This window comes from Pleurodeles waltl, chromosome 3_1 (genome assembly GCF_031143425.1).
Source record: "Pleurodeles waltl isolate 20211129_DDA chromosome 3_1, aPleWal1.hap1.20221129, whole genome shotgun sequence".
NCBI lineage: Eukaryota > Metazoa > Chordata > Amphibia > Caudata > Salamandridae > Pleurodeles > Pleurodeles waltl.
Genome location: NC_090440.1, coordinates 1,678,487,107 through 1,678,509,372, shown reverse-complemented (window position 1 = coordinate 1,678,509,372; position 22,266 = coordinate 1,678,487,107). Strand labels below are relative to the sequence as shown.

Below are 22,266 nucleotides of genomic sequence, written 5' to 3'. Positions count from 1 at the left end.
TTAATTTAATGTTACCTTACTGCACACATTTAACCCCTTAAGTCCTGGTTTGAGTTAAATACATACACTTGAAAACAATGTCATGACATAAACCATATATGCAGATGTGCAGGATATAATATGTCTTTATTATCATTACTGAGGTGTGTGGGGCATCAGAACCCATTCGAGGCTTCACCTCTTGTGAGCCACTGCCCCTCCCCACAGTTAACAATGCAAACTCGTAGCATATTACACTCTTTGTACCTGCATACATACCGTGTGAGTGTGTGTGTATATATATGTATAAAACCACGATATATATACATATATATATGTAATATATATACGTATATATACATATTATTCATGAACATGTTTAGATAATACTACTTTTCTAGCTTTATAAAAGTATATATATGTGTGTGTGTATATAAATATATACATTGTAAAAGTGTACTCATCACTTTCTTTGTCTTTACAGAAAAACTCAGGATTATAACTCCAATTAAGGACCAACAAGTTAAAGAAGGGCAGGAGCTGGTCTTTAACTGTGAAGTCAACACCGAAGGGGCCAAAGCGAAGTGGCACAAAAATGACGAAGCAATCTTTGATAGTCCAAAATATATCATGGTCCATAAAGATCTCGTCTACACGCTCAGAATTAGAGATGCACAGCAAGATGATCAAGCTAGCTATACCATCTCTCTGACAAACCACCGTGGTGAACACGTGAAGTGCTCTGCTACTCTCACTGTCCTAGGTAAACAGTTTGCACTGTACTTTCCAAAGTAAACAAGTACGTTCTAGGTGCTTGGCAGACATTTAGGCCCATATTTATACTTTTTTAGTGACGCTTTTGCGCTGTTTTTTGATGCAAAAGCGGTGCAACCTTACAAAACACAATTGTATTTTGTAAGTTTGCGCCGCTTTAGCGTAAAAAAATGACACAAATGCGGTGCAAAAAAAGTATAAATTGGGCCTTAGTTTACATTTACCTGTGTAATTTGCTGTTTAATATATCTTGTGTATCTAAAACTAGTAAATATCAGTCAGACTCCTACATTTTTTGCACAAGTTCACAAGAACCAAATTATTTTTTATTCTCATTTCAACAGAGGAGGATCTTAGGATTGTGGAACCAATCGAAGACATTGAGACAATGGAGAAAAAATCTGTCACATTCTGCTGCAAAGTGAACCGCCCGAATGCCACAGTTACATGGATGAAAAATGGTCAAGAAGTGGTTCTAGACAGGCGTGTTTTGTATAAAGTAGACAAGTACAAGCACTCCCTTATAATTAAAGACTGTGGTTTTGTCGACGAAGGGGAATACACCGTTACTGCCGGACAAGATAAAGCTGTGGCAGAACTTATTATCACTGAAGCTCCAACTGACTTTACGCAGCACCTTACAGATCAGACTGTCGTTGAATTTGAAGATGCTGTCTTCACCTGCCAGCTTTCAAAGGAAAAGGCAAACGTGAAGTGGTACAGAAATGGACGTGAAATAAGGGAGGGCAAAAGGTATACAGATGGACTTGTCCTGCCTCATTGTGAATGGTCCAATACACTGAAAGTTTCATAATTAGTTACTGCACATTAAACCTTCTTCTTCATTTCTCTTATTCAGGTACCAATTTGAAAAAGATGGAAGCTTACACAGGCTGGTCATAAAAGAATGCAGACCAGAAGATGAATGCGAATACTCTTGTGGGGTCGATGAGAGAAGATCGAGAGCAAGACTTTTTGTCGAGGGTAAGTTTAAAAATCTAGTTTTTTCAGATTTTCTCAACTCCAACATACAAACACCCAGATTCAAGACATATTTGTTGCTGTTACTTCTTTCTGTTCAGAAATCCCGATTGAGATCATCAGGCCTCCTCTGGACGCCTTCGAAGCTCCAGGATCAGATGTCATATTTGAGGCTGAATTGAATAAAGACAGAGTGGAAGTCAAATGGCTGAGAAACAACATGATCATTGTCCAAGGCGACAAACACCAGATGATGAGTGAAGGAAAAGTCCATAGGCTACAAGTGTGTGAGATCAGGCCCCGTGACCAAGGCGAATACAGGTTCATTGCCAAGGACAAAGAAGCCAGAGCCAAGCTTGAACTGGCTGGTAAGTCTCAAGTTTGCAATTACTGAGTGCAATGAAAAACGGAGGTTCAAGACTTATAGAAACTTTAAGGATTCCTTCTAAGACTTTTCCATGGAAATAAAATACAGTACATATTATTTTAATTTAAATCAAATAATCTTGTTGCAAGTGACATCTGCCAGTACCATAAGGACATAAAGTAGGCAAACGCATTCCACCTCTCCATTCAACTGACATAACATTAAATCGCATAATAGAACTAACATTGAAAATTAACAATTACAGTAAATATAGAAGACGTGATTGCATTTGAACACATGATCAATACATTAAGGGCTTTTTAACACCTTATATGTACCTGTTGATCGCCTACTATGTCCGATTCCAAAGGCTAAAATTCAGAGCAGCAATGATGTGAACATATACAGCCCTTTATATTGCAAGAATTCTATGTTAAAAATTAGTTTCTATATTTCGCTTTACAGAATGGCATCAAAATGCATATATTAACTAGTCCTGTGTATTTGCAGCGGCTCCTAAAATCAAGACAGCAGATCAAAACATAGTCATCGATGCTGGAAAACCTTTAACAATGTCTGTACCCTACGATGCCTACCCCAAAGCTGAAGCAGAATGGTCGAAAGAAGACGAGATTCTGCCCGATTTGCACGTTGACACAACAACGACTGATACTATCTTCAGGATCACCGAAACAAAGAAATCAGACAAAGGAAGATACAAGATCGTACTCAAAAACAAACACGGCAAAGCAGAGGCTTTCATTAATTTGGATGTCATTGGTAAGATATTTGTTTTTAGCATCTGCATGATAAGCCAGCATCAATATCATCTCTGTAGCTGGACAGATTAGTATTTAGAGGTGCAATACAAAGGATAATGGTGATACCAGGAGCTCCACCTTCAGAGCTGGTACACGCTGAGTGTACGAAACCCAGTAGGCTGAGCTTTTAGGAATACCAAAGCAAAATAAATGTGCTCCCTTTCTGTCGAAGTTATGAACCCCCTTAAAGCAGCAGAAATGGCAAATAACGCCCATAAAATAGAAGTTTGGACATAAAAGAATGTAATCATTCATGATTCGTTCAGCCTATTTCAGCTATTTTCTCTCAAATCAAAAAAAGAACATTAGTCTCCAGAAACTGGTAAATGAAGATGTAAGAAGTTATACATTAATGTTATTGTTGCACGAGGTACTACCACTAAATTAAATTAAGCATTTTTTTAATGTAACAATACATTTACATATTTAACGTCTGCAGTATGTGGGCACCCAAGATAAATTCATAGGAACGTTGTCCGACTTCCCTTGAACTATATCATCTCTTTCTTCTATCTGCAGATGTCCCAGGCCCAGTTCGAAATCTGGAAGTGACAGAAACATATGATGGTGAAGTAAGCCTTGCTTGGGAGGAGCCAGAGAGTGATGGTGGCAGTAAAATTCTGGGTTATGTGGTGGAAAGGCGTGACATCAAGCGCAAAACTTGGATACTGGCAACTGACCGTGCAGACAGCTGTGAATATACCGTCACGGGTCTTCAGAAAGGAGGAGTCGAATACCTCTTCCGTGTGAGCGCCAAGAACAGAGTGGGAACTGGTGAACCCGTGGAAACAGATAAACCCGTGGAAGCAAAGAGCAAGTTTGGTAAGTAACGTGGTCAAGATATGAAATGTTGAGCTTTACAAATCTAAGTATAGAAATAAGTTAAAGTGTTTTGTACTATGCCATCTCAAATATTTCTCCATGGTCACTCAATGCTATTTATTTGCATTCTTTCGTATTACAGATGTGCCAGGTCCTCCTCTGAATGTAGATGTCTGCAATGTGAACAGGTTTGGTGCAACCGTTACCTGGGAACCCCCAGAATACGACGGGGGCAGTGAAATCACTGCTTATATTATTGAGTTACGGGACCGAACCTCCATCAAGTGGGATACCGCAATGATCACCAGCCCGGAGGAACTTGCAGCTACACTGAATGATGTTGTAGAAAACAAAGAATACATTTTCAGAGTTCGAGCAGAAAATCAAGCTGGAATCGGCAAACCAAGTGCTGCTACTCGCTGTGTGAAAATCATGGATCCAATTGGTAAGTAGTAGTAAAGCAAAGGCAAAACTGCATCAATTGAGTTAGCATAGGGTCAATAACATAGCATCGAAGAGAGGTCTTTAAATGTAACTCAGAGTGCCCATAGAGTTGCATTAAAGTGAGCAAACACAGAAGCTGAAAATGCTCCACTATTATATTGGTCAGTCAGAGGCCGAGATAAGTTCTCATTCTGCGATCTTTAAATCCACCGACCCATGCACATGCTTTTGACTGGATTTATGATCCTGCAGAATTGACCACGCTTTGACATTATGTTCATGTTAAAAAACACTTTGTAAAATGTAGACTGGTACTGTAGGAAGGTTTACCGCTGAAGACTACCCAACATATGCTGGTAACACACCTCTACACAGGCAGCAAGGGTCACTTCGAAATAAGGGCATCCTCATAAGCTCTGTACTAAGTAACTTCGACCATTATCAATATGTCAAAGCACACATAGTAATTACAGTTCTCTCAACTTAAAGACACTTTTTTAAAAAAAGCATCTAATGATTAATCAGAATGTGGCTGAACTTGAGTCGAGTGTAATTTATAGAGTTGGCCGCCATAAAATCTAATACATCAAATTATTTTTTTCATGTTTTTAGAAAGGCCAAGTCCTCCCATCAATCTTGCTCATTCAGACCAAACAAAGTCATCGGTGCAGCTTACATGGGAGCCACCTCTTAAGGATGGAGGCAGTCCAATACTCGGCTATATTGTTGAAAGATGCGAGGAGGGATCTGACAAATGGATCCGATGCAACATGCGTCTTGCTTCTGACCTTACCTACAAGGTAAAGTACCTTGTTTTCAGATGTGCCTGTAAATTTGATGTTTGATGTTAATGGAGATGCACTATATCGTCTCCATCAGTATCAACATCAAATGTCTTTGTGAAGTTGTACTGACAGTGACTGAAAATATTAATTGCACATTTGGCCACAGTATCTGACTTGTTTTATCAGATTTACCCAGCTCTCTTACTTATGTGCTAGCTGCTATTATTATTTTGCGCAGATTTTAAGCTACACGGTGAAGTATTGATTGCTCACTTTTGTTGCATGCTTCTAAAGTTGATGTAGAGTTTCTTCACTTCTCATAACAATACAAATAATGGTTTTAACCCACATCTGGTGAACGTTTATTGTGTTTCTGATAGCTGTTTGCAGGTAATTACAAACTGCCAAAAGCAGCAAATTCTATTTGAAGATCAGCTGCAAGTCAATCACTCTCGCTCACCCATTTTATCATTTTGAAAAGTTGTTTATTTCCAGTGAGGCGAAATTTCTCATTGATAATTATGTGCTTAGGCTGACGATTCTCACAGGTACAATGGCAGCCTATTTAAAACAAATTTTTTCAGCTTTTACCCCACATCTTTGGAATTCAGTTGCTTCATGCTATTTTACCATTTCACTGCCCTCTTAAAATTGACTTTATTGCTATCTTTAATCTGAATTGCTGGCACTAATTGTGTGCTGTTTGTTTTCGCCTAGTTCTTTCTTTTATGTTTTTTTCTATGTTCTTTTCCAGGTTTGTTTCATTTATGCTGATAGGTATTATAAAATGGAAATGTACATTTTTTAAATTGTAGCATTGTACAGCTCTCTCTTACCCTTTGGAGGGTGGTTGGCAAGAGAACTCTACAGCAAGAGCCCATAATACACAAACAATTATTTGCTAAATAATTGAATACATCTTTTTTTGTGCCTCAGGTCACTGGCTTAAAACAGGGCGTTAGCTATTATTACCGGGTCTCTGCAGAAAATGCAGCAGGAGTTTCAGACCCCGCTGCGGCTATTGGCCCACTAACTGCAGATGATAAACATGGTAAGGCTCCTGTTGATTCTTTTAATTTACACACAACATCAAACTTCAAAACACAATTAAAATGCACCAAGTAAAAACAGAACAAGTGGCAATGTTAATTGATTTCATTGTATTCACTTTGTTTTTCAGTTGCACCCACTATGGATTTGAGTGCATTTAAAGATGGTTTAGAAGTCATTGTTCCAGAACCTGTGAAGATCCGTGTCCCTATTACTGGCTATCCTGTGCCAACTTCAAAATGGTCAGTCCACGATAAAATCTTAGAGGCTAATGAACGTGTGAAATTTGAGACTACATCCACCTTTGCTGAGCTTATCATCACTCCAAGCGAACGCCCAGATAAGGGTGTATACACCCTTGAACTTGAAAATCCAGTTATGTCCATTTCAGGAGAAATCAACGTAAATGTGATTGGTAAGTCAACAAAGCCTTGCTTGTAACTCAAGACAAAACATTGCAACACATATTTGTAGAATTAAAAAGATTCCATCTTTCTCTTCTAGCACGCCCCAGTGCGCCCAAAGAGCTAAAAGTTGGACAGATCACAAGGGACACAGTTCATTTGCTGTGGGAGCCACCTGAGAATGATGGAGGAAGTCCACTAACTGGCTATGTGGTGGAAAAGCGTGAAGTCAGCCGAAAAACATGGTCTAAAGTATGTGTACATTACTTCTTGATTTTGGGTGGCAAATAGAGTTACGTATTTTTATAGTGGCGGTAATAATGCAATGTATATCACATAATATATAATTGTAGTAGCAAACAGACATACCAGGCTAGCAACAGTGAACAAAGGCCATTAATCACCAGATAAAGAAAAGCACCACTGATGAAACTGTGAACATTGCTAGTGAATAATCATGATCAAAATGTTTAAAATAATGTCTACTTTTTGTGTATCAAGTTATTCTTGTTCAATAATTCATTGGTTTGCCGAGCCATCTGTTCAGTGTCCATCCCTGTACTGGTGTATTGGCCTTAAACAAATAATCAGGGTCTGTGGCATTATTGTTGAATTAAATATATTTTTCTATGAAAATTTAAAAGAGGTTTACTTGGAAAATGTCTTTGGTTTAACTTTGAGAACCACCAGGAAAAATATAAGACATCTATATTAGAGAGTAGCTGCTTTAAAGTGGCTGAGCATGTTTTGTTGGCAATATTGATATTTTGTAAACAAGCAGTTCATTTGAAGGAGCGATCCCCATTCTGTAAAGCTGAATCCCAGCAGTGGATTTAAGGTGTGTATGCTTTCAGTAGTGTATTCTCTTTTAAGATGAATTACTGTATCAGTGATAGGCACAATTCATCTGTGACAGTGACAGAGGGGAGTGGCGTAATAAACCGTGAGGATGCCACCCTTCTAGATAGGATGAAGGCCCCTCCCCCCACACTCACATCAGTTAAAGGCCAAATGGAACTCTGCAGTATGGGTAAGCTGGCCCCCGCACCACAGCTCAGGGGATGCGGGGGCCTCTCTTATGCACCTGGCAGGAGCATTGGATAAAATGTCTGTGAAAGTCTTCTTAATTAAACGTTAATTTTGAAGTAAATTGGAACCTATTTGCTCTTTTAGGTTGCCGAAAATGTCATTGACCTGGAATTCACTGTTCCAGATCTCTTCCAAGGAAAGGAATATCTATTTAGGGTTATGGCATGCAACAAGTGTGGGCCAGGAGAGCCTGCATACATCGATGAGCCTGTGAATATGTCAGCTCCAGCAAGTGAGTTCTATCTATCCGCCTATCTATCTTCTGTCTGTCAGGAAATTATGTTATATGCAGAAACAAGTCACATAATTTACTCACATCTCCTCCTTTAAATATGTGGCACAGTTAGAAAAGTATTTATATTCTTGCATTAATATTAATTCAAAGTATGGATTTCTGTCAACCAGCTGTTCCTGACCCACCCGAGAACGTTAAATGGAGGGATGCAACTGCTAAAGGAATTTTCCTAACATGGGAACCACCTAAATATGATGGTGGCTCAAGAATTAAAGGTTACATCGTAGAAAAATGTCAACGTGGTTATGACAAGTGGGAAGCCTGTGGGGATATTGTTGCAGAAACTAAGTAAGTGACATGAAAATAGTGATTGTACTTAATTGTGCATTTTTACGTGCGGATGGTAACATTATTTGCTCTTCTTACTTGAACAGATTGCAGGTCACAGACCTCACTGAAGGTCAGTGGTACTCATATCGTGTCAAAGCACTGAATCGTCAAGGAGCCAGCAAACCAAGCAAGCCCACGGAGGATATCCTGGCTACCGATCCAAAGGGTAAATTTTTCTCACAATTAATTTGGCTCACAATTCTTACTTTAGCATGCTTTTCTTTTTGTTCATCAGCAAAGTTCACAACTATGTATTTAAACATTTCTCTCAACAGAGGCCCCAGAAATTTTCCTGGATGTCAAACTGCTTACTGGCATCACTGCAAAGGCTGGGACTAAAATTGAACTTCCAGCAACAATTAATGGCAAACCCGAGCCGAGAGTAACTTGGAACAAAGCAGACATGCTTCTGAGGGCGGATAACCGAATAACCATTGACACCAAACCCGGCCATTCAACTGTAACAATTACAGACAGCAAAAGGAGCGACAGCGGTAGCTACATCATTGAAGCAGTAAACACATCTGGCCGTGCTAACGCTGTTGTTGAAGTTAATATTTTAGGTAAAGTAGATTAATACCACACAAACTATGACAACATATATTTTTTTTGCCAAAATTGGTGGAAACAAATGATTACATTTTCTAATTATTTCACAGACAAGCCAGGGCCCCCTGCTGCATTTGATGTTTCAGAAATCACAAACGAATCATGTGTCTTGACATGGAATCCTCCAAGAGATGATGGCGGCTCCAGGATCACAAACTACATTCTTGAAAAGAAAGCTGCTGATAGTGAAATATGGCACAAGCTTTCATCAACCATTAAAGAAACAAACTTCAAAGCTACAAATTTGACAGCTCTAAAAGAATATGTCTTCCGGGTCAGTGCTGAGAACATGTATGGCATTGGAGAACCAGTGCAGTCCATTCCTATCATAGCAAAATATTCATTTGGTAAGATTATGTGAACTGGATTATCAGCCATGGTATTGTGGGCATTTTGGTGTGGATGTTCATAGATGTACCTATAACATGGTTTGTGCTTTGAATATTTTATACAGATCCTCCTGGTCCTCCAACACGCCTTGAACCTTCTGATATCTCAAAGGATTCTTTGACACTAACATGGTATGAACCAGATGAAGATGGTGGAAGCCCAATCACAGGATATTGGGTAGAGAAGTTTGATCCAGAAAACGACAAATGGATAAGATGCAACAAAATACCAATCAAAGACACAATGTTCAGGTATAACTATACAGATGGGCATATCTGAACTGATCATAACCTCTGTAGATAGTTTAGTTTCATCCTAAGATATTATTCTCCATAGCAATTTCGCTCTAAACATAAATGCGAGCTCTGATTACAGTGATTTCCTAGGGATTTACTAGAAATGTTTACTAAACTAATCAAAACACAAGAACATATCCAGGCACAGTACACCAGCTCTAAAGAGATGTTAAATCCTATTTAGAGGATACAGTCTACTACTCTCAGGGGTTACCAGAAACCTATGATCAGCTGTAAGACTGTATCCTGAATGTAACTGGGACAGGAAAATGTAGACAGAAGTCACCAGAAAACGCCCAAGAAAACAGAGTTTGTTTAGAAATGAATCGAAAACATGTTTAGACTCATTTTTTGAGTGCACCCCCTTTTCGGCTAGTCACTAAATTATAATGTTAGATGAATGTGTTTAATTCTAAGCCTTTTTGTTATAGATCATGTTCCATTTAACTTGTAAACAACATTTCACTGCAACAGAGTAATGCAAGAATATATTTACCATTAACAGAGTTAAAGGACTTACCAACAAAAAGAAGTACAAGTTCCGCGTTTTGGCAGAAAATCTCGCTGGCCCAGGGAAACCAAGCAAAGAGACTGATCAAATCTTAATAAAGGATCCTATTGGTATGATAACTCCACTACAAATGTACCATTGTAAACAATACATTTGTCATGTTTCTAAATAAACACAAGTGCATTTTGCTTTTAGATCCACCATGGCCTCCTGGTAAGCCAACTGTTAAGGATGTTGCTAAAACATCATTGTTCCTGACATGGACTAAGCCAGAGCATGATGGAGGCGCAAAGATTGAGTCCTACATCATTGAACTGCTCAAAACAGGAACAGACGAATGGGTTAGAGTGGCGGAAGGTGTTCCAACTCTGGAACACTTTCTTAAAGGACTGATGGAAAAGCAGGAGTACTCCTTCCGTGTCAGAGCTGTAAACAAAGCTGGAGAAAGCGAGCCAAGTGAGCCCAGTGATCCAGTTCTCTGCAAGGAAAGACTGAGTAAGTGAAACCAATAATAGCACTACGTGCAGTGTCACATACAATAATTATAGGTTAGGCGCACACCCATTTGAAATGCTTTTTGTACCATTCCATAAAAATATAAAATATTCTTTGCACACATTCATTAGCGTTACCATTTTGAAGGTAGTCTGTCCTAGCAACACACTGGCTAACGTCTAGCGGTGTTTCTTTTCGTCAGATCCTCCCTCACCACCCCGCTGGCTGGAGGTTATCAATATTACTAAGAATACAGCTGACCTCAAATGGACAGCACCAGAAAAAGACGGTGGCTCTCCAATTACCAACTACATTGTGGAAAAGAGAGACGTGAGGCGTAAAGGCTGGCAGACAGTTGACACTACTGTGAAAGATGTTAAATGTAATGTGACACCATTGTCTGAGGGGTCACTCTACGTGTTCCGGGTTGCTGCTGAAAACGCTGTTGGGCAGAGTGAATACTGCGAACTTGAAGATTCAGTTCTTGCAAAAGACACCTTCAGTAAGTTCAGCCATTTTCTCTGTATTTTGCATATCTTTTCATCCTATGTTTTTTAGTTATGGTCTGTAATGCTAGCATGGAATATCTGCATTGTTAGTGCCAATAAAGTGTGTTTTCTAAGGCAGAGCAGTGCTGCTGCTTATACTGGTGTGCCTGTGAGTTGAGATCTTATTATATTACCGCATATTCCACGACCCCTGAGCAAAGGCTAGAGGCCATCTCATTGGAAAAGCACACCGTAGATAATGCAGGCTACAAATGTGGTCTACCATGCAAACTAAAGACCTGGGCGGTACTAATACTGCTACTCCAGCCAATTGTGGAGATTTGTGTCCTTATCTCAGAATCTGACAACCTACATTTCTAGTCATTAATTTCTATAGATAATGGATGGTTTCATCTGGGTCTTAAATATCCTGTTCTGATTCTTAAAATGATCATGATTTCTTTCAGCTACCCCTGGACCACCTTATGCTCTTACAGTTGTTGACATAACAAAGAGACATGTTGACCTAAAGTGGGAGGCTCCCAAAAATGACGGAGGCAGACCAATTCTAAGGTACATCAATGTTATGTAAGCTTTTGGGAGTTTTTAATGGTGATTAACACACACAGCTGCTCAATAAGCAGATTATCATGTTTACTTTAGAAACACTTTTTCGGATTTGCTCCCTCTAATAATATGTGATTCTTATTAGCCTGACAGGTAAGCTCTCATAGAGATTATGCTTGCAAAACGGCACGTCACTGCATAAACGTACACACACACACTCAAAGATATCAATGAATTTCTTTTAGTCCATGAAGATAGTTCCACATAATGTGAGCTCAATCCAGGGGTGGAGTATGTGAATGAAGGCCATAGACAGTTCTTAGAAAGATTCTTGTGCTAGGAAGCATTTGTTTAGTCTTCCCTTTATTTATACGCCGTGCCACTTCATACTGCTTGGTTTGCTAAATGTTGGTGGTAGATAATAGAAATAAGCCCACCAACATACTTTCTGTTAGGATAAACAGGCAGTTATTTTATATCGGACACCATTTTTTCTCCAATATGCAGATATGTAATTGAAAAGAAAGAAAAACTTGGAACGCGCTGGGTAAAAGCTGGCAAGACATCAGGACCTGACTGTCACTACAAAGTAACAGATGTGATTGAAGGAACAGAGGTTCAATTCCAAGTTCGTGCAGAAAACGAGGCTGGCGTTGGCCATCCAAGTGAACCTACTGATATGCTCATGATTGAAGACCCAACAAGTGAGTAATAATCTGATATAGTTCAATAATCAAATCGAGAATTTAGCATATTGCACAATTCACTCCACTGACAAGATGGTGCAACAAGTGAAATTACATTGTGTTTTTGTTTCTGCAGGTCCTCCATCTCCACCTTTAGAATTGCATGTCACAGATGCAAGCAGAGGTCATATTTCCATTGCATGGAAACCACCAGAGAAAACAGGTGGCAGCCCTATTCTCGGCTATCATGTGGAACTATGTCCAGCCGGAACTGAAAAATGGATGCGAATCAACTCTCGCCCAATAAAGGACCTGAAATATAAAGCAGAAGAGGGTATTTCACCTGACAAGGAATATATTTTAAGAGTCAGAGCTGTAAATGCCATCGGAGCCAGTGATCCATCTGAAATCTCAGAAAATGTTTTTGCAAAAGACCCTGACTGTAAGTAGTTTAGTACTGAACATTTTTAAACAATGTCTTAACTCAGCAAATGTTACTCTGAGTAAATTGCAGATGACACTGTTAAGTAAAGTCACACCTAATATGATTTGAAAGTTCTCAGATGCGTCTTAAACTGTCTGTTAATCACATGCTTCTACCTTTCTGTAGGTAATCCAAGTATTGATTTGAAAACTCAAGACATCACTGTTGTTGAAGGAGAGAAATTAACCATACCTGTGTCCTTCAGAGCTGTCCCAACTCCCTCTGTGTGTTGGCACAAAGATGGCAAAGAACTAAAGGCAGTAGATAGAGTGACAATGAAGAGTGACTACACATCTGCATCTGTGGATGTTGCTAGTAGTGTTCATGCAGATGCTGGAGTATATACCATTACCTTGGAAAACAAACTGGGCACAACAACAGGCTCCGTCAATGTTAAAGTTATTGGTAACTATTAATTGTTTTATAGCAAATGCTTCATCAAAACCATTTTCGGTAAACAAGGCAGTGTTTTCTCATAATTTTTATTTTCCTATTACTAAATAGGTCTACCAGGACAGTGTAAGGACATTAAGGCAAGTGATGTGACTAAAAATTCATGCAAGGTAACATGGGAGCCTCCAGAAAGTGATGGTGGATCTCCAATACTGCATTATGTACTTGAACGCAGAGAAGCTGGTAGAAGAACGTACACTCCAGTTATGTCTGGAGAGAACAAACTGACTTGGAATGTGAAGGATCTTATACCCAATGGGGAATACTACTTCCGTGTCAAGGCAGTAAACAAGATCGGTGGAGGTGAATACTTGGAGCTAAGGAATCCAATAATTGCAGAAGATTCAAAACGTAAGTTTTTATCAGTGCTGAATCTACATTGCAGGACTGTGAAAAAATCCCTGACATAGATGATTAACTTTCTATTTATTTCTTTATACTTCAGAACGTCCTGATCCACCTGTTGATGTTGAAACACATAACCCTACATCAAAGACAATAACTCTGACATGGAAACCACCAATGTATGATGGTGGATGTAAGATAATGGGGTACATCATTGAAAAATTGCCTAAAGGTGGAGAAAAATGGGAACGCTGCAATGACTCTTTGGTACCGGTGCTAACATATACTGTCAAAGGCCTAGAGGAAGGCAAAGAATACCAATACCGTGCACGTGCCGAAAATGCTGCTGGTATTAGTGAGCCTTCTCGCGCAACTCTTGGAGTGAAGGCTCTGGATCCTATTGGTAAGTTAGTATCACAAGCAATACATGCATTATATTTTTACCCATGCCGTTTTTTACATAGATGTGATGATTTGCAATTAGAATGATTTACCTTACTATGTATCCTTCCCGTCAATTGCCAATATCATTTCCTAAATGCATTAACTAATCTACTACACCTATGTTCCTCTCCAGAAACAAAATTCGATAGGCCAAGTAACCAGTGCCATTTTAGAAAATATTTTATGTTCTGTATTGTTATCATTTTATTCCCTCTCCAATACATTCATAATTTCTCCTAGTTAAAACAATGTAACAAAGTAAGGGTCACAAATAGAAGCATTGTTGACATATATGAAAGACACTCACATACTAACTGTGGAGAGCCACTAGCGAGACCTTCTCTTAAACTGTGGATGAAATGTGAGATCCAGCTGAATGGTTCAAGTCAATCAGAAAATAAAAGTTAGGTTCTCTGTGTACCCTTCAGGTCACACTCTAGTACATGTTCTGGAAAATGTTTCCATCTTTAGTAAAGTCTGTGCCAAATAACAACCAATTTTCTATTGCAGATCCCCCAAAGGTGTCTCTTGCTGCAAATCTACAAGGTGGTGTTGGTGTAAGGCAGGGTGATGAAATTGCTCTTGAAGCAATCATTTCAGGCTCACCATATCCAACTATTACATGGCTTAAAGATGGTGAAGTGATTAGACCTGAAGAAATCAAAAAGAGAGTTGATAAAGTAGTACCGGCAAGAAGGAAGAAGGAAATTGTGGAGGAGGAGCCATTCCACCTAAGCCTACCAGAACGTTTAACCGTTGACAACAGTAAACAGGGAGCTTCCTTGCTATGGGTTCGAGACTCCATTAGAAGAGACCACGGGGAATTTACCATCAAGGTTGAAAATGATCATGGTGCGGCAAAGGCTTCATGTGACGTGAATGTATTAAGTAAGTGCATATTGAAATATTTCAATTTTCAGTTTTGTGTAATGAATAGAACTGCTTTCATAATTTATTTTTTCCTCCATAATAGATACACCTGGACCTCCAGTCAACTTTACATTTGAGGACCTAAGAAAAAATTCAGTTTTATGCAGATGGGAGCCTCCACTCGATGATGGTGGTAGTGAAATTTTGAATTATATTTTGGAAAAGAAGGACAACACCAAGGCAGAAATTGGTTGGGTGAATGTGACATCAACACTAAGACAGTGCAAATATCCAGTCACCAAGCTCATTGAAGGAAAGGAGTACCTCTTCCGCGTTACAGCTGAGAACAGATTTGGTCCTGGACCAGCATGTGTTTCACAGCCACTTACAGCAAAAGATCCATTTAGTGAGTATACTGTTTCTTATCTTGAGCACATCTTTAACATTCTTATTTTTTCAGTTCTGATTGGTAAAGACTAGGTACAAACATCTATTGTGGTTCTTTTCATCAGCTCCTCCAGATGCACCAGAGAAGCCAGAAATCGAGGATGTAACAAGCAACAGCATGTTGGTTAAATGGATAGAGCCAAAAGATAATGGAAGTCCTATTTTAGGATACTGGATTGAGAAACGTGAAATCAACAGCACTCACTGGGCTCGTGCAAACAGAAGCCTTGTTAATGCACTGGAAACAAGAGTAGAAGGCCTTTTGGAAGGCCTCACTTACATATTTAGAGTGTGTGCTGAAAATGCTGCTGGCCCTGGGAAATTTAGTGTCCCATCAGATCCGAAGACAGCACAAGATCCAATATGTAAGTAATGTAGCATAAATATAAAACACATATGCATACATTTTGTGAAAAGACTGTCAAAACAAGTAGTGACCCCATGTCCCCCCACTAAAACAGATATGTTGCCTGAATTAAATTGATGAAATGTTGGTTTGAGCCTAGGCAGTGTCTTTTTAAATGTAACACATATCTCACTAATTTCACCAATTATAATTGTAAGAGGAGTTGATTCAATGTTTTGAACCGCTTGTTCTTAAATCAGAATCAGAATCATACATACAATAGAACAAAGCATTAAATTGTGTGATAATACCAAAGTGATTATTTTGGTACTTACATAACCCGTAACTGCAAAGTGGATTGCCTCTAGGCGCTTGTACCATATTGAAGAGTATGTTAGGATCCTACTCTGCATATGGGCCGTAGATAGATTTTGAGACTCTTGCAGAAGAGAGCAGTTCTTACAATAAATTAAAAACAGTGGTATTGAATTTCACAAGAGTGTTCGATCTCCAAGAATCCAATTTTAAAACGTCTATTGATTACTAGGAGAATACATTAAGGGTACTATTGTCCTAATCATCTTGCATCTACAACCTTTTTATTTAAAGTGCCACCTGGACCTCCAACTCCCAGAGTTGTTGATACAAGTGCCTCTGCCATTGAGATGGAATGGGATGCTCCAATTTACAACGGTGGAGGAGATATCTTGGGCTATTATGTTGACAAACAGCTCATGGGCACAAATGAATGGTCACGTTGCACAGACAAACCAATTAAACCTCGTAAATACACAGTCAAAGGAATTCGGGAAGGTGCTGACTACAAAATCCGTGTGATTGCTGTTAATAATGCTGGTGAAGGTCCTCCTGGAGTAACAGAGCCAATAACAGTTCTGGAACCACAGGGTACTTATGAATGTGTTACTTTACATGGCTAAAGTGTAAGAATATTAATCTCTTATTACTGGTCTTGCTATAATGTCATTACTTTTATTTATTTTTTCTACAGAACCACCAATGGTAGAATTAGATGTTTCCGTGAAAGGAGGTATTCAGATACTCGCTGGACAAACTCTGAAAATTCCTGCTACCGTAACAGGCCGACCCACACCTACCATTGAATGGACTGTGGAAGATGGAGAACTGGAAACAGAACGAGCAGTTGTTACTAATATTGGCACCTCTTCAGAATTAACAATTCTAAATGCAGAGAGGAAAAACCATGGAAGATATATCATCACTGCCAGTAATGCAAGTGGCACTAAATCTGCTGCAACCAGAGTTGAAATCATGGGTAAGCAAGTGAATTCAAATCCTTTTGCGAAGAATGTTCATGCACAGCGTGTGAGACCTGCAAAACAATATGCAAACTGCTGTGATGGAGGAAATCTATAAGCTGTTATAATTTATAACCTTGTGCTTTGGAATTAGATACATCTAATTGCCTAAAATGTGCGAAACTATTTTTTCTTGCTTCTTTTTCTGGAACAACTCTGGGAAACCTTATATAATGAATACCATGCTGTTCTGTCAAATTATCCAGAAATACTGAGATATTGATTATTTGTTGTTGTTTACCACTCCTATTCAATGTCCTTCAATGTCCTATGCCTATACATAACTATGCATTATTTACAGGGATAGCTAACAAATAAATAATTCTGATTTCAAATCTTAATTTACCAAGCACATATACATAATAATTTGTTCATGTCACTTTGTTTTATAGATGTTCCAGGTCCAGTACTTGATCTAAAACCTGTTGTTGTGACAAGAAAAATGATTTTACTCAACTGGTCGGATCCTGAAGATGATGGTGGAAGTGAAATCACAGGCTTCACAATTGAACGGAAGGACGCTAAAATGCATACATGGAGACTGCCTATAGAAACAGAAAGATCTAAATGTGATATAGTGGGTCTCCTAGAAGGACAAGAATACATGTTCCGTGTTATTGCCAAAAATAAATTTGGTAGTGGTCCTCCTGTAGACCTCGGACCCATTCTTGCAGTCGATCCTCTAGGTAAATAACACATTCATCCTCATAAATTGGTTGCAATTTTTAAATTGTCCTATTAAATCTGTTATTGTTGTTTATATTGCTAAGTTATTTTGAAATCACCCCTGAATTTGCATTTCATTATAGTATATGTTTTTGTTTGTTTGCTTCACTTTTTATATAATCAATCTAAATAGATGAATAATAATGGCATTTCATATTTGCCATTACTTAGTAATAAAACCCATTTAAATTTTAGAAAGATTGTTAAAAAATCCACAGCACATTTCCGCCTTTCTATACCTCTCAATATCTTTCTGTAGATTTGTATTTAAGTTCTTTGTTATGTAAGCTCATGTAACTAAAATATATAAAACATTATAGTTTCTCAAACAAAAGGTTAGGGTTTATAATATTTTCATTTTATGCACAGGTCCTCCTGGTGCACCAGAACGGTTTACATATACGGAAAGAACAAAGTCAACCATTACTCTTGATTGGAAGTACCCTCGTAATGATGGTGGTAGCCCTGTTACGGGATATATTATTGAAAAGAGACGACATGATGCAACTGAATTTGAAAGAGTTAACAAGCGACTGTGCCCGGATACATCATTTGTGGTAGAAAATCTTGCTGAATTGCACATGTACGAATTCCGTGTCCGAGCTGTGAATGCACTTGGTGAAAGTGAACCATCACTTCCACTTAATGTTGTTATTCAAGATGATGAAGGTATGCATACTTATACATATCAATAATTATACTATTATAAATCTCTGCAACTGCTTAGCTTTTACTTAATATGTTTATTTCTTTTTAGTACCTCCTACCGTAACATTGCGTTTGACCGTCCGGGGTGATACCATCAAAGTAAAAGCAGGAGAACCAGTTAAAATTCCAGCTGATGTAACAGGTCTTCCAATGCCCAAGATTGAATGGACAAAGAATGATGTGCCACTTGAAAAATCAACACCGGCTCTTAAGATCGACAAACAAGAATTATCAAGAAGTGAAGCCAAAACAGAAATAAGTATGCCTGCATCAGCTCGAAGTGACACTGCAACCTATGTTGTGACAGCATCAAACCGACTGGGAACTGCATATCGTTCAGTGAATGTTGAAGTACTTGGTAAGAATTTATCTACATAAAAACTACATTTTATGAGCAACTAAACATAAGCCTACCATTGTCATATTTTAACACATTTATTTATGTCTTTTGTGATTAATTAGATCGCCCCTCACCTCCAAGAAATCTTGCTGTTACTGACATTAAAGCTGAATCATGCTATTTGATTTGGGATGCACCTCTGGACAATGGCGGAAGTGAAATTCTAAACTATGTTGTTGACAAACGAGATGCAAGTAAAAAGAAATCTGAATGGGAAGAGGTCTCAAACACTGTTGTTGACAGAAGATTTGGGGTAGGTTTATCTATCATCAATACACTTACAATAGTTAAGACTGGACTGTTGATGTTCTTTATGGTCCTTATATTTTGATTAATAGTTGATGAAATCATCAAAAGTTAACAACATGTTTTTATTAAAGGTTCCATTTTTTATTACTCATTATTCATATTGAAGCATTATTTAGTTCAGAAATCATGACTTACGTATCCAAAATGTATTCAGAAAAGCACTAATTAAGAAATTCTTCAGGTGAACATAACGGATGAACTGAGGCTTGTGCTCTTAATCACTAAAATAGTAATCACTCTACTAATGCTGCAGAACTTGGATTCTATATTTACTAGAAAATGCTGCTTTTGAGTGACTACTTTTTGACAAGTTATATGGTTTTTTATATTCAAGATATATTATGCAGTCTGATCAAATGTTTGCTTTAGTTCTTTCATATTGCTAGTGATATCAAGGAAAGCATCTAAGCAGTGCTATACTTGATATTACTATATTGTGAAACTTACCATAAGGTACCAACAGTAAAGGGTATTTTTGAATTCAATATCCAGAGTGGTTGTACGCACAAAACAAAAGGACACATCGATGTTGCAGATGTATTAGTAAATAACCCTCAGTAAAGAGGATGTTATACTACATTTGTTTTCAGAAAATAAAAGCATGAAACTTTTAAATGTTCACTTTACTTGTATTAGTTTCAATATTGAGATACATATTAATAGAAAAGATCATTATAAAGCAATGTGTGGCTTCACTTGTTACGAGGAATTCTAAAATCCACGAGATAGGGTTGTAATGGATAATGTTTCTATAACTATTTTTATTGCAATGGTGAAAATCATAGAGTGCATTATCATTATAGGTATGTGGGTAAAAGCCAATTATCGTAATGTTAATGCTCCTCTTTAATAATGCTGATATAGTCTGCAAACTGTGAGCAGCCAGAATTTAGTAAAATTTCCATTTAAACAAGTTTTTAAAAACTGCAAGATTTTGCCTAATGTATTTGGAAAGCAATGGATGTTCACAAGCACAGTAGTGTGACATTCCATTGAGTTTCTTGAGAAGAGCTAAGCAGCATTACCTGTGAAAGTCTCTTTGTGATTGGCCTGGTAAATCATTATGTCATTGCTTGCAAAAGGCAAGTCTCTTTCAAACATTTGATCAGCCACTGTGAGCATTATAAGTGATCAATCCATGAATTGCATGTTCTAGTACAGCATTAATGAACATTCTAGCTGGCAGTGTCATTAGGTAACGTCTCTCCACTCAAGCCAGAGGGAAAGGCACAAGGGATGTTAAGGAACACTTATCTCAATTATAATGCTGTGTACCCATTAAGGATCTGTTGTAAAAGGTTTACATGAACTGCATGCTTTTATCCTAATGTAAATGCAGTGTAGTTTTGATTGAAAGGTATTATTGATTCATTAAGGCATCACAATTAGTTGTTTGAAAAAAGTAAGCATCACCGGAACAAGCTGTGAGAGTCTCAGTGTTCTTGGTTGGCAAAAGATTATTATATAAGAGGCTTCAGAGTTATGGAGAGAACACAATCTTAGTACTACCAGTTAGAGCTCTCACTTTGAGGATTCAAATTGTTCTGGTTGTTGACTGCATATTATAATAATGAACAGGTCTTCAAACTAAAATAAGGAAAATGTTTTATAAAAATATATTTTAACATTTAGAGCTATCTGGATTTGGTTGAAGGTGGGGGCTTTGCAGGTATGAGTTGTGCATCATGAGGCTGCTGCTGATTTTCACATGGCATAAGGTATACTGTACTAATCAAAACAAATGAAACAGCTTAAAAAAGTTTGCACTATCATATTCTTAGGTCTGGAACCTCATAACAGATGGTGAATATCAGTTCCGAGTCAGGGCTATCAACAAGTATGGAACAAGTGATGAATGCACATCAGAGAAAGTGGTAATCAAAGATCCTTTTGGCCTTCCTGGACCACCTAAAAAGCCAATAGTTTCAAACTGTGATCGATCCTCAATGTTGGTGTCTTGGCAACCACCTGCAGACAATGGTGGCTCCCCAATTACTGGCTACTGGCTAGAAAAGAGAGAACTGGGTGGAGTCTACTGGGGACGAGTCAACAGAGCACCAGTAACAAAACCAGCAGTAAAAGGCCTGGAATACAATGTGCTGCGATTGATCGAAGGTGTTGAATATCAGTTCAGAGTAATGGCTGAGAATGCTGCAGGAATTGGTCCACCAAGTGAGCCTTCCGATCCTGCCCTGGCTGTTGATCCCATTCGTAAGTATTGCATTGCATAAAATTATTTTTTAATACCTGCTCAAAAATGTAAAGCTAAACTTTGTGATGTATAGAGTTTTGCTTCAGTTTATAAAAATAAGTCAATGTAAATAACAAAATTATTACATTCATGAAATATGCCTAGGTGATGCACTAGATAGCCAAAATAGGGAGTGATTAACATAAACTCTGGAACAAAATAATTGCTATCACACTGGAGTGTCCTTAAAAATGTGTGGTGTATTTTTAATTTAGATTTTTAATGCTACCCATCCCACAAATTAGGAATCAAAAGCCGAGTTCTGAAATCCATTAAAAAACACCAATGCAGATTCTTCAATTTGGAGCTGAATAATGTCAGGAGGAATTAGAAAATAGTTAGTAAAAACTATTTTTGCATTGTGTTCTTAATCCTTGAGGCATGCCATTTTATTAAATAAAGTCCTAGCTTTTTTAATAAAGAGCACCTATCATGTGAGACATGTAGCCCACGTTTGCAAATGGCAATGAAGAAGTACAGTGCCGGAATGCAAAGTATATAATTTTGTGAAAGCCCTACTGATTCAATCATAAGTGCAAATGGCCAGACTATTGTGTTATCAAATGGCAACTATTTGGTTGAATTTATCTGCACTGCTGGTCAGGTATGGAACTGTTTCTGCTTGTAAACAAGCAACCTGTATTATGTTAACACTGATTTGTATGGCACTGTTTGTGATTGATGACAACAATGACTAAATGAGTTTAAAAAGATCACCACATAGAAATAAAGCAAGCACATTTTAAAATCATTGCATATAATTTTTAAATAGAAAAGAAGGTAGAGACAATATACAATGAAAAAGAGAGAGAAAGCAGGAGACTACATGTATTATAATCTTTTAGATCCCAAATTTGCCTTTCAATATTTCCGTAAATTCTGTTACTATGTGAAATTGTATTTGATGTCTACAAACCACTCTGCCACTCTACTAGGGTTGAAAATTACACAAACACTAAATAA

At 38.0% G+C, this 22,266-nt stretch overlaps 1 protein-coding gene across 1 annotated transcript in view; it reads left to right on the top strand.

The window, feature by feature from the left end:
• TTN (titin) overlaps positions 1 to 22,266 on the top strand; it is a 371,797-nt gene that overhangs the window by 259,391 nt on the left and 90,140 nt on the right. Inside the window, exons 206-241 of the mRNA XM_069225433.1 lie at positions 464 to 742; positions 1,098 to 1,506; positions 1,613 to 1,737; positions 1,836 to 2,102; positions 2,612 to 2,881; positions 3,442 to 3,744; positions 3,887 to 4,189; positions 4,801 to 4,988; positions 5,910 to 6,024; positions 6,154 to 6,438; positions 6,528 to 6,679; positions 7,601 to 7,748; positions 7,922 to 8,099; positions 8,186 to 8,307; positions 8,417 to 8,704; positions 8,801 to 9,097; positions 9,205 to 9,391; positions 9,942 to 10,057; positions 10,143 to 10,442; positions 10,645 to 10,944; positions 11,398 to 11,503; positions 12,005 to 12,201; positions 12,320 to 12,625; positions 12,794 to 13,072; positions 13,172 to 13,471; positions 13,566 to 13,868; positions 14,420 to 14,797; positions 14,883 to 15,185; positions 15,292 to 15,591; positions 16,182 to 16,478; positions 16,582 to 16,866; positions 17,302 to 17,595; positions 18,005 to 18,304; positions 18,393 to 18,701; positions 18,806 to 18,996; positions 20,834 to 21,263. Coding sequence (XP_069081534.1) covers positions 464 to 742; positions 1,098 to 1,506; positions 1,613 to 1,737; positions 1,836 to 2,102; positions 2,612 to 2,881; positions 3,442 to 3,744; positions 3,887 to 4,189; positions 4,801 to 4,988; positions 5,910 to 6,024; positions 6,154 to 6,438; positions 6,528 to 6,679; positions 7,601 to 7,748; positions 7,922 to 8,099; positions 8,186 to 8,307; positions 8,417 to 8,704; positions 8,801 to 9,097; positions 9,205 to 9,391; positions 9,942 to 10,057; positions 10,143 to 10,442; positions 10,645 to 10,944; positions 11,398 to 11,503; positions 12,005 to 12,201; positions 12,320 to 12,625; positions 12,794 to 13,072; positions 13,172 to 13,471; positions 13,566 to 13,868; positions 14,420 to 14,797; positions 14,883 to 15,185; positions 15,292 to 15,591; positions 16,182 to 16,478; positions 16,582 to 16,866; positions 17,302 to 17,595; positions 18,005 to 18,304; positions 18,393 to 18,701; positions 18,806 to 18,996; positions 20,834 to 21,263 — 9,210 coding nt within the window. The remainder of the gene's footprint in view (positions 1 to 463; positions 743 to 1,097; positions 1,507 to 1,612; positions 1,738 to 1,835; positions 2,103 to 2,611; positions 2,882 to 3,441; positions 3,745 to 3,886; positions 4,190 to 4,800; positions 4,989 to 5,909; positions 6,025 to 6,153; positions 6,439 to 6,527; positions 6,680 to 7,600; positions 7,749 to 7,921; positions 8,100 to 8,185; positions 8,308 to 8,416; positions 8,705 to 8,800; positions 9,098 to 9,204; positions 9,392 to 9,941; positions 10,058 to 10,142; positions 10,443 to 10,644; positions 10,945 to 11,397; positions 11,504 to 12,004; positions 12,202 to 12,319; positions 12,626 to 12,793; positions 13,073 to 13,171; positions 13,472 to 13,565; positions 13,869 to 14,419; positions 14,798 to 14,882; positions 15,186 to 15,291; positions 15,592 to 16,181; positions 16,479 to 16,581; positions 16,867 to 17,301; positions 17,596 to 18,004; positions 18,305 to 18,392; positions 18,702 to 18,805; positions 18,997 to 20,833; positions 21,264 to 22,266) is intronic.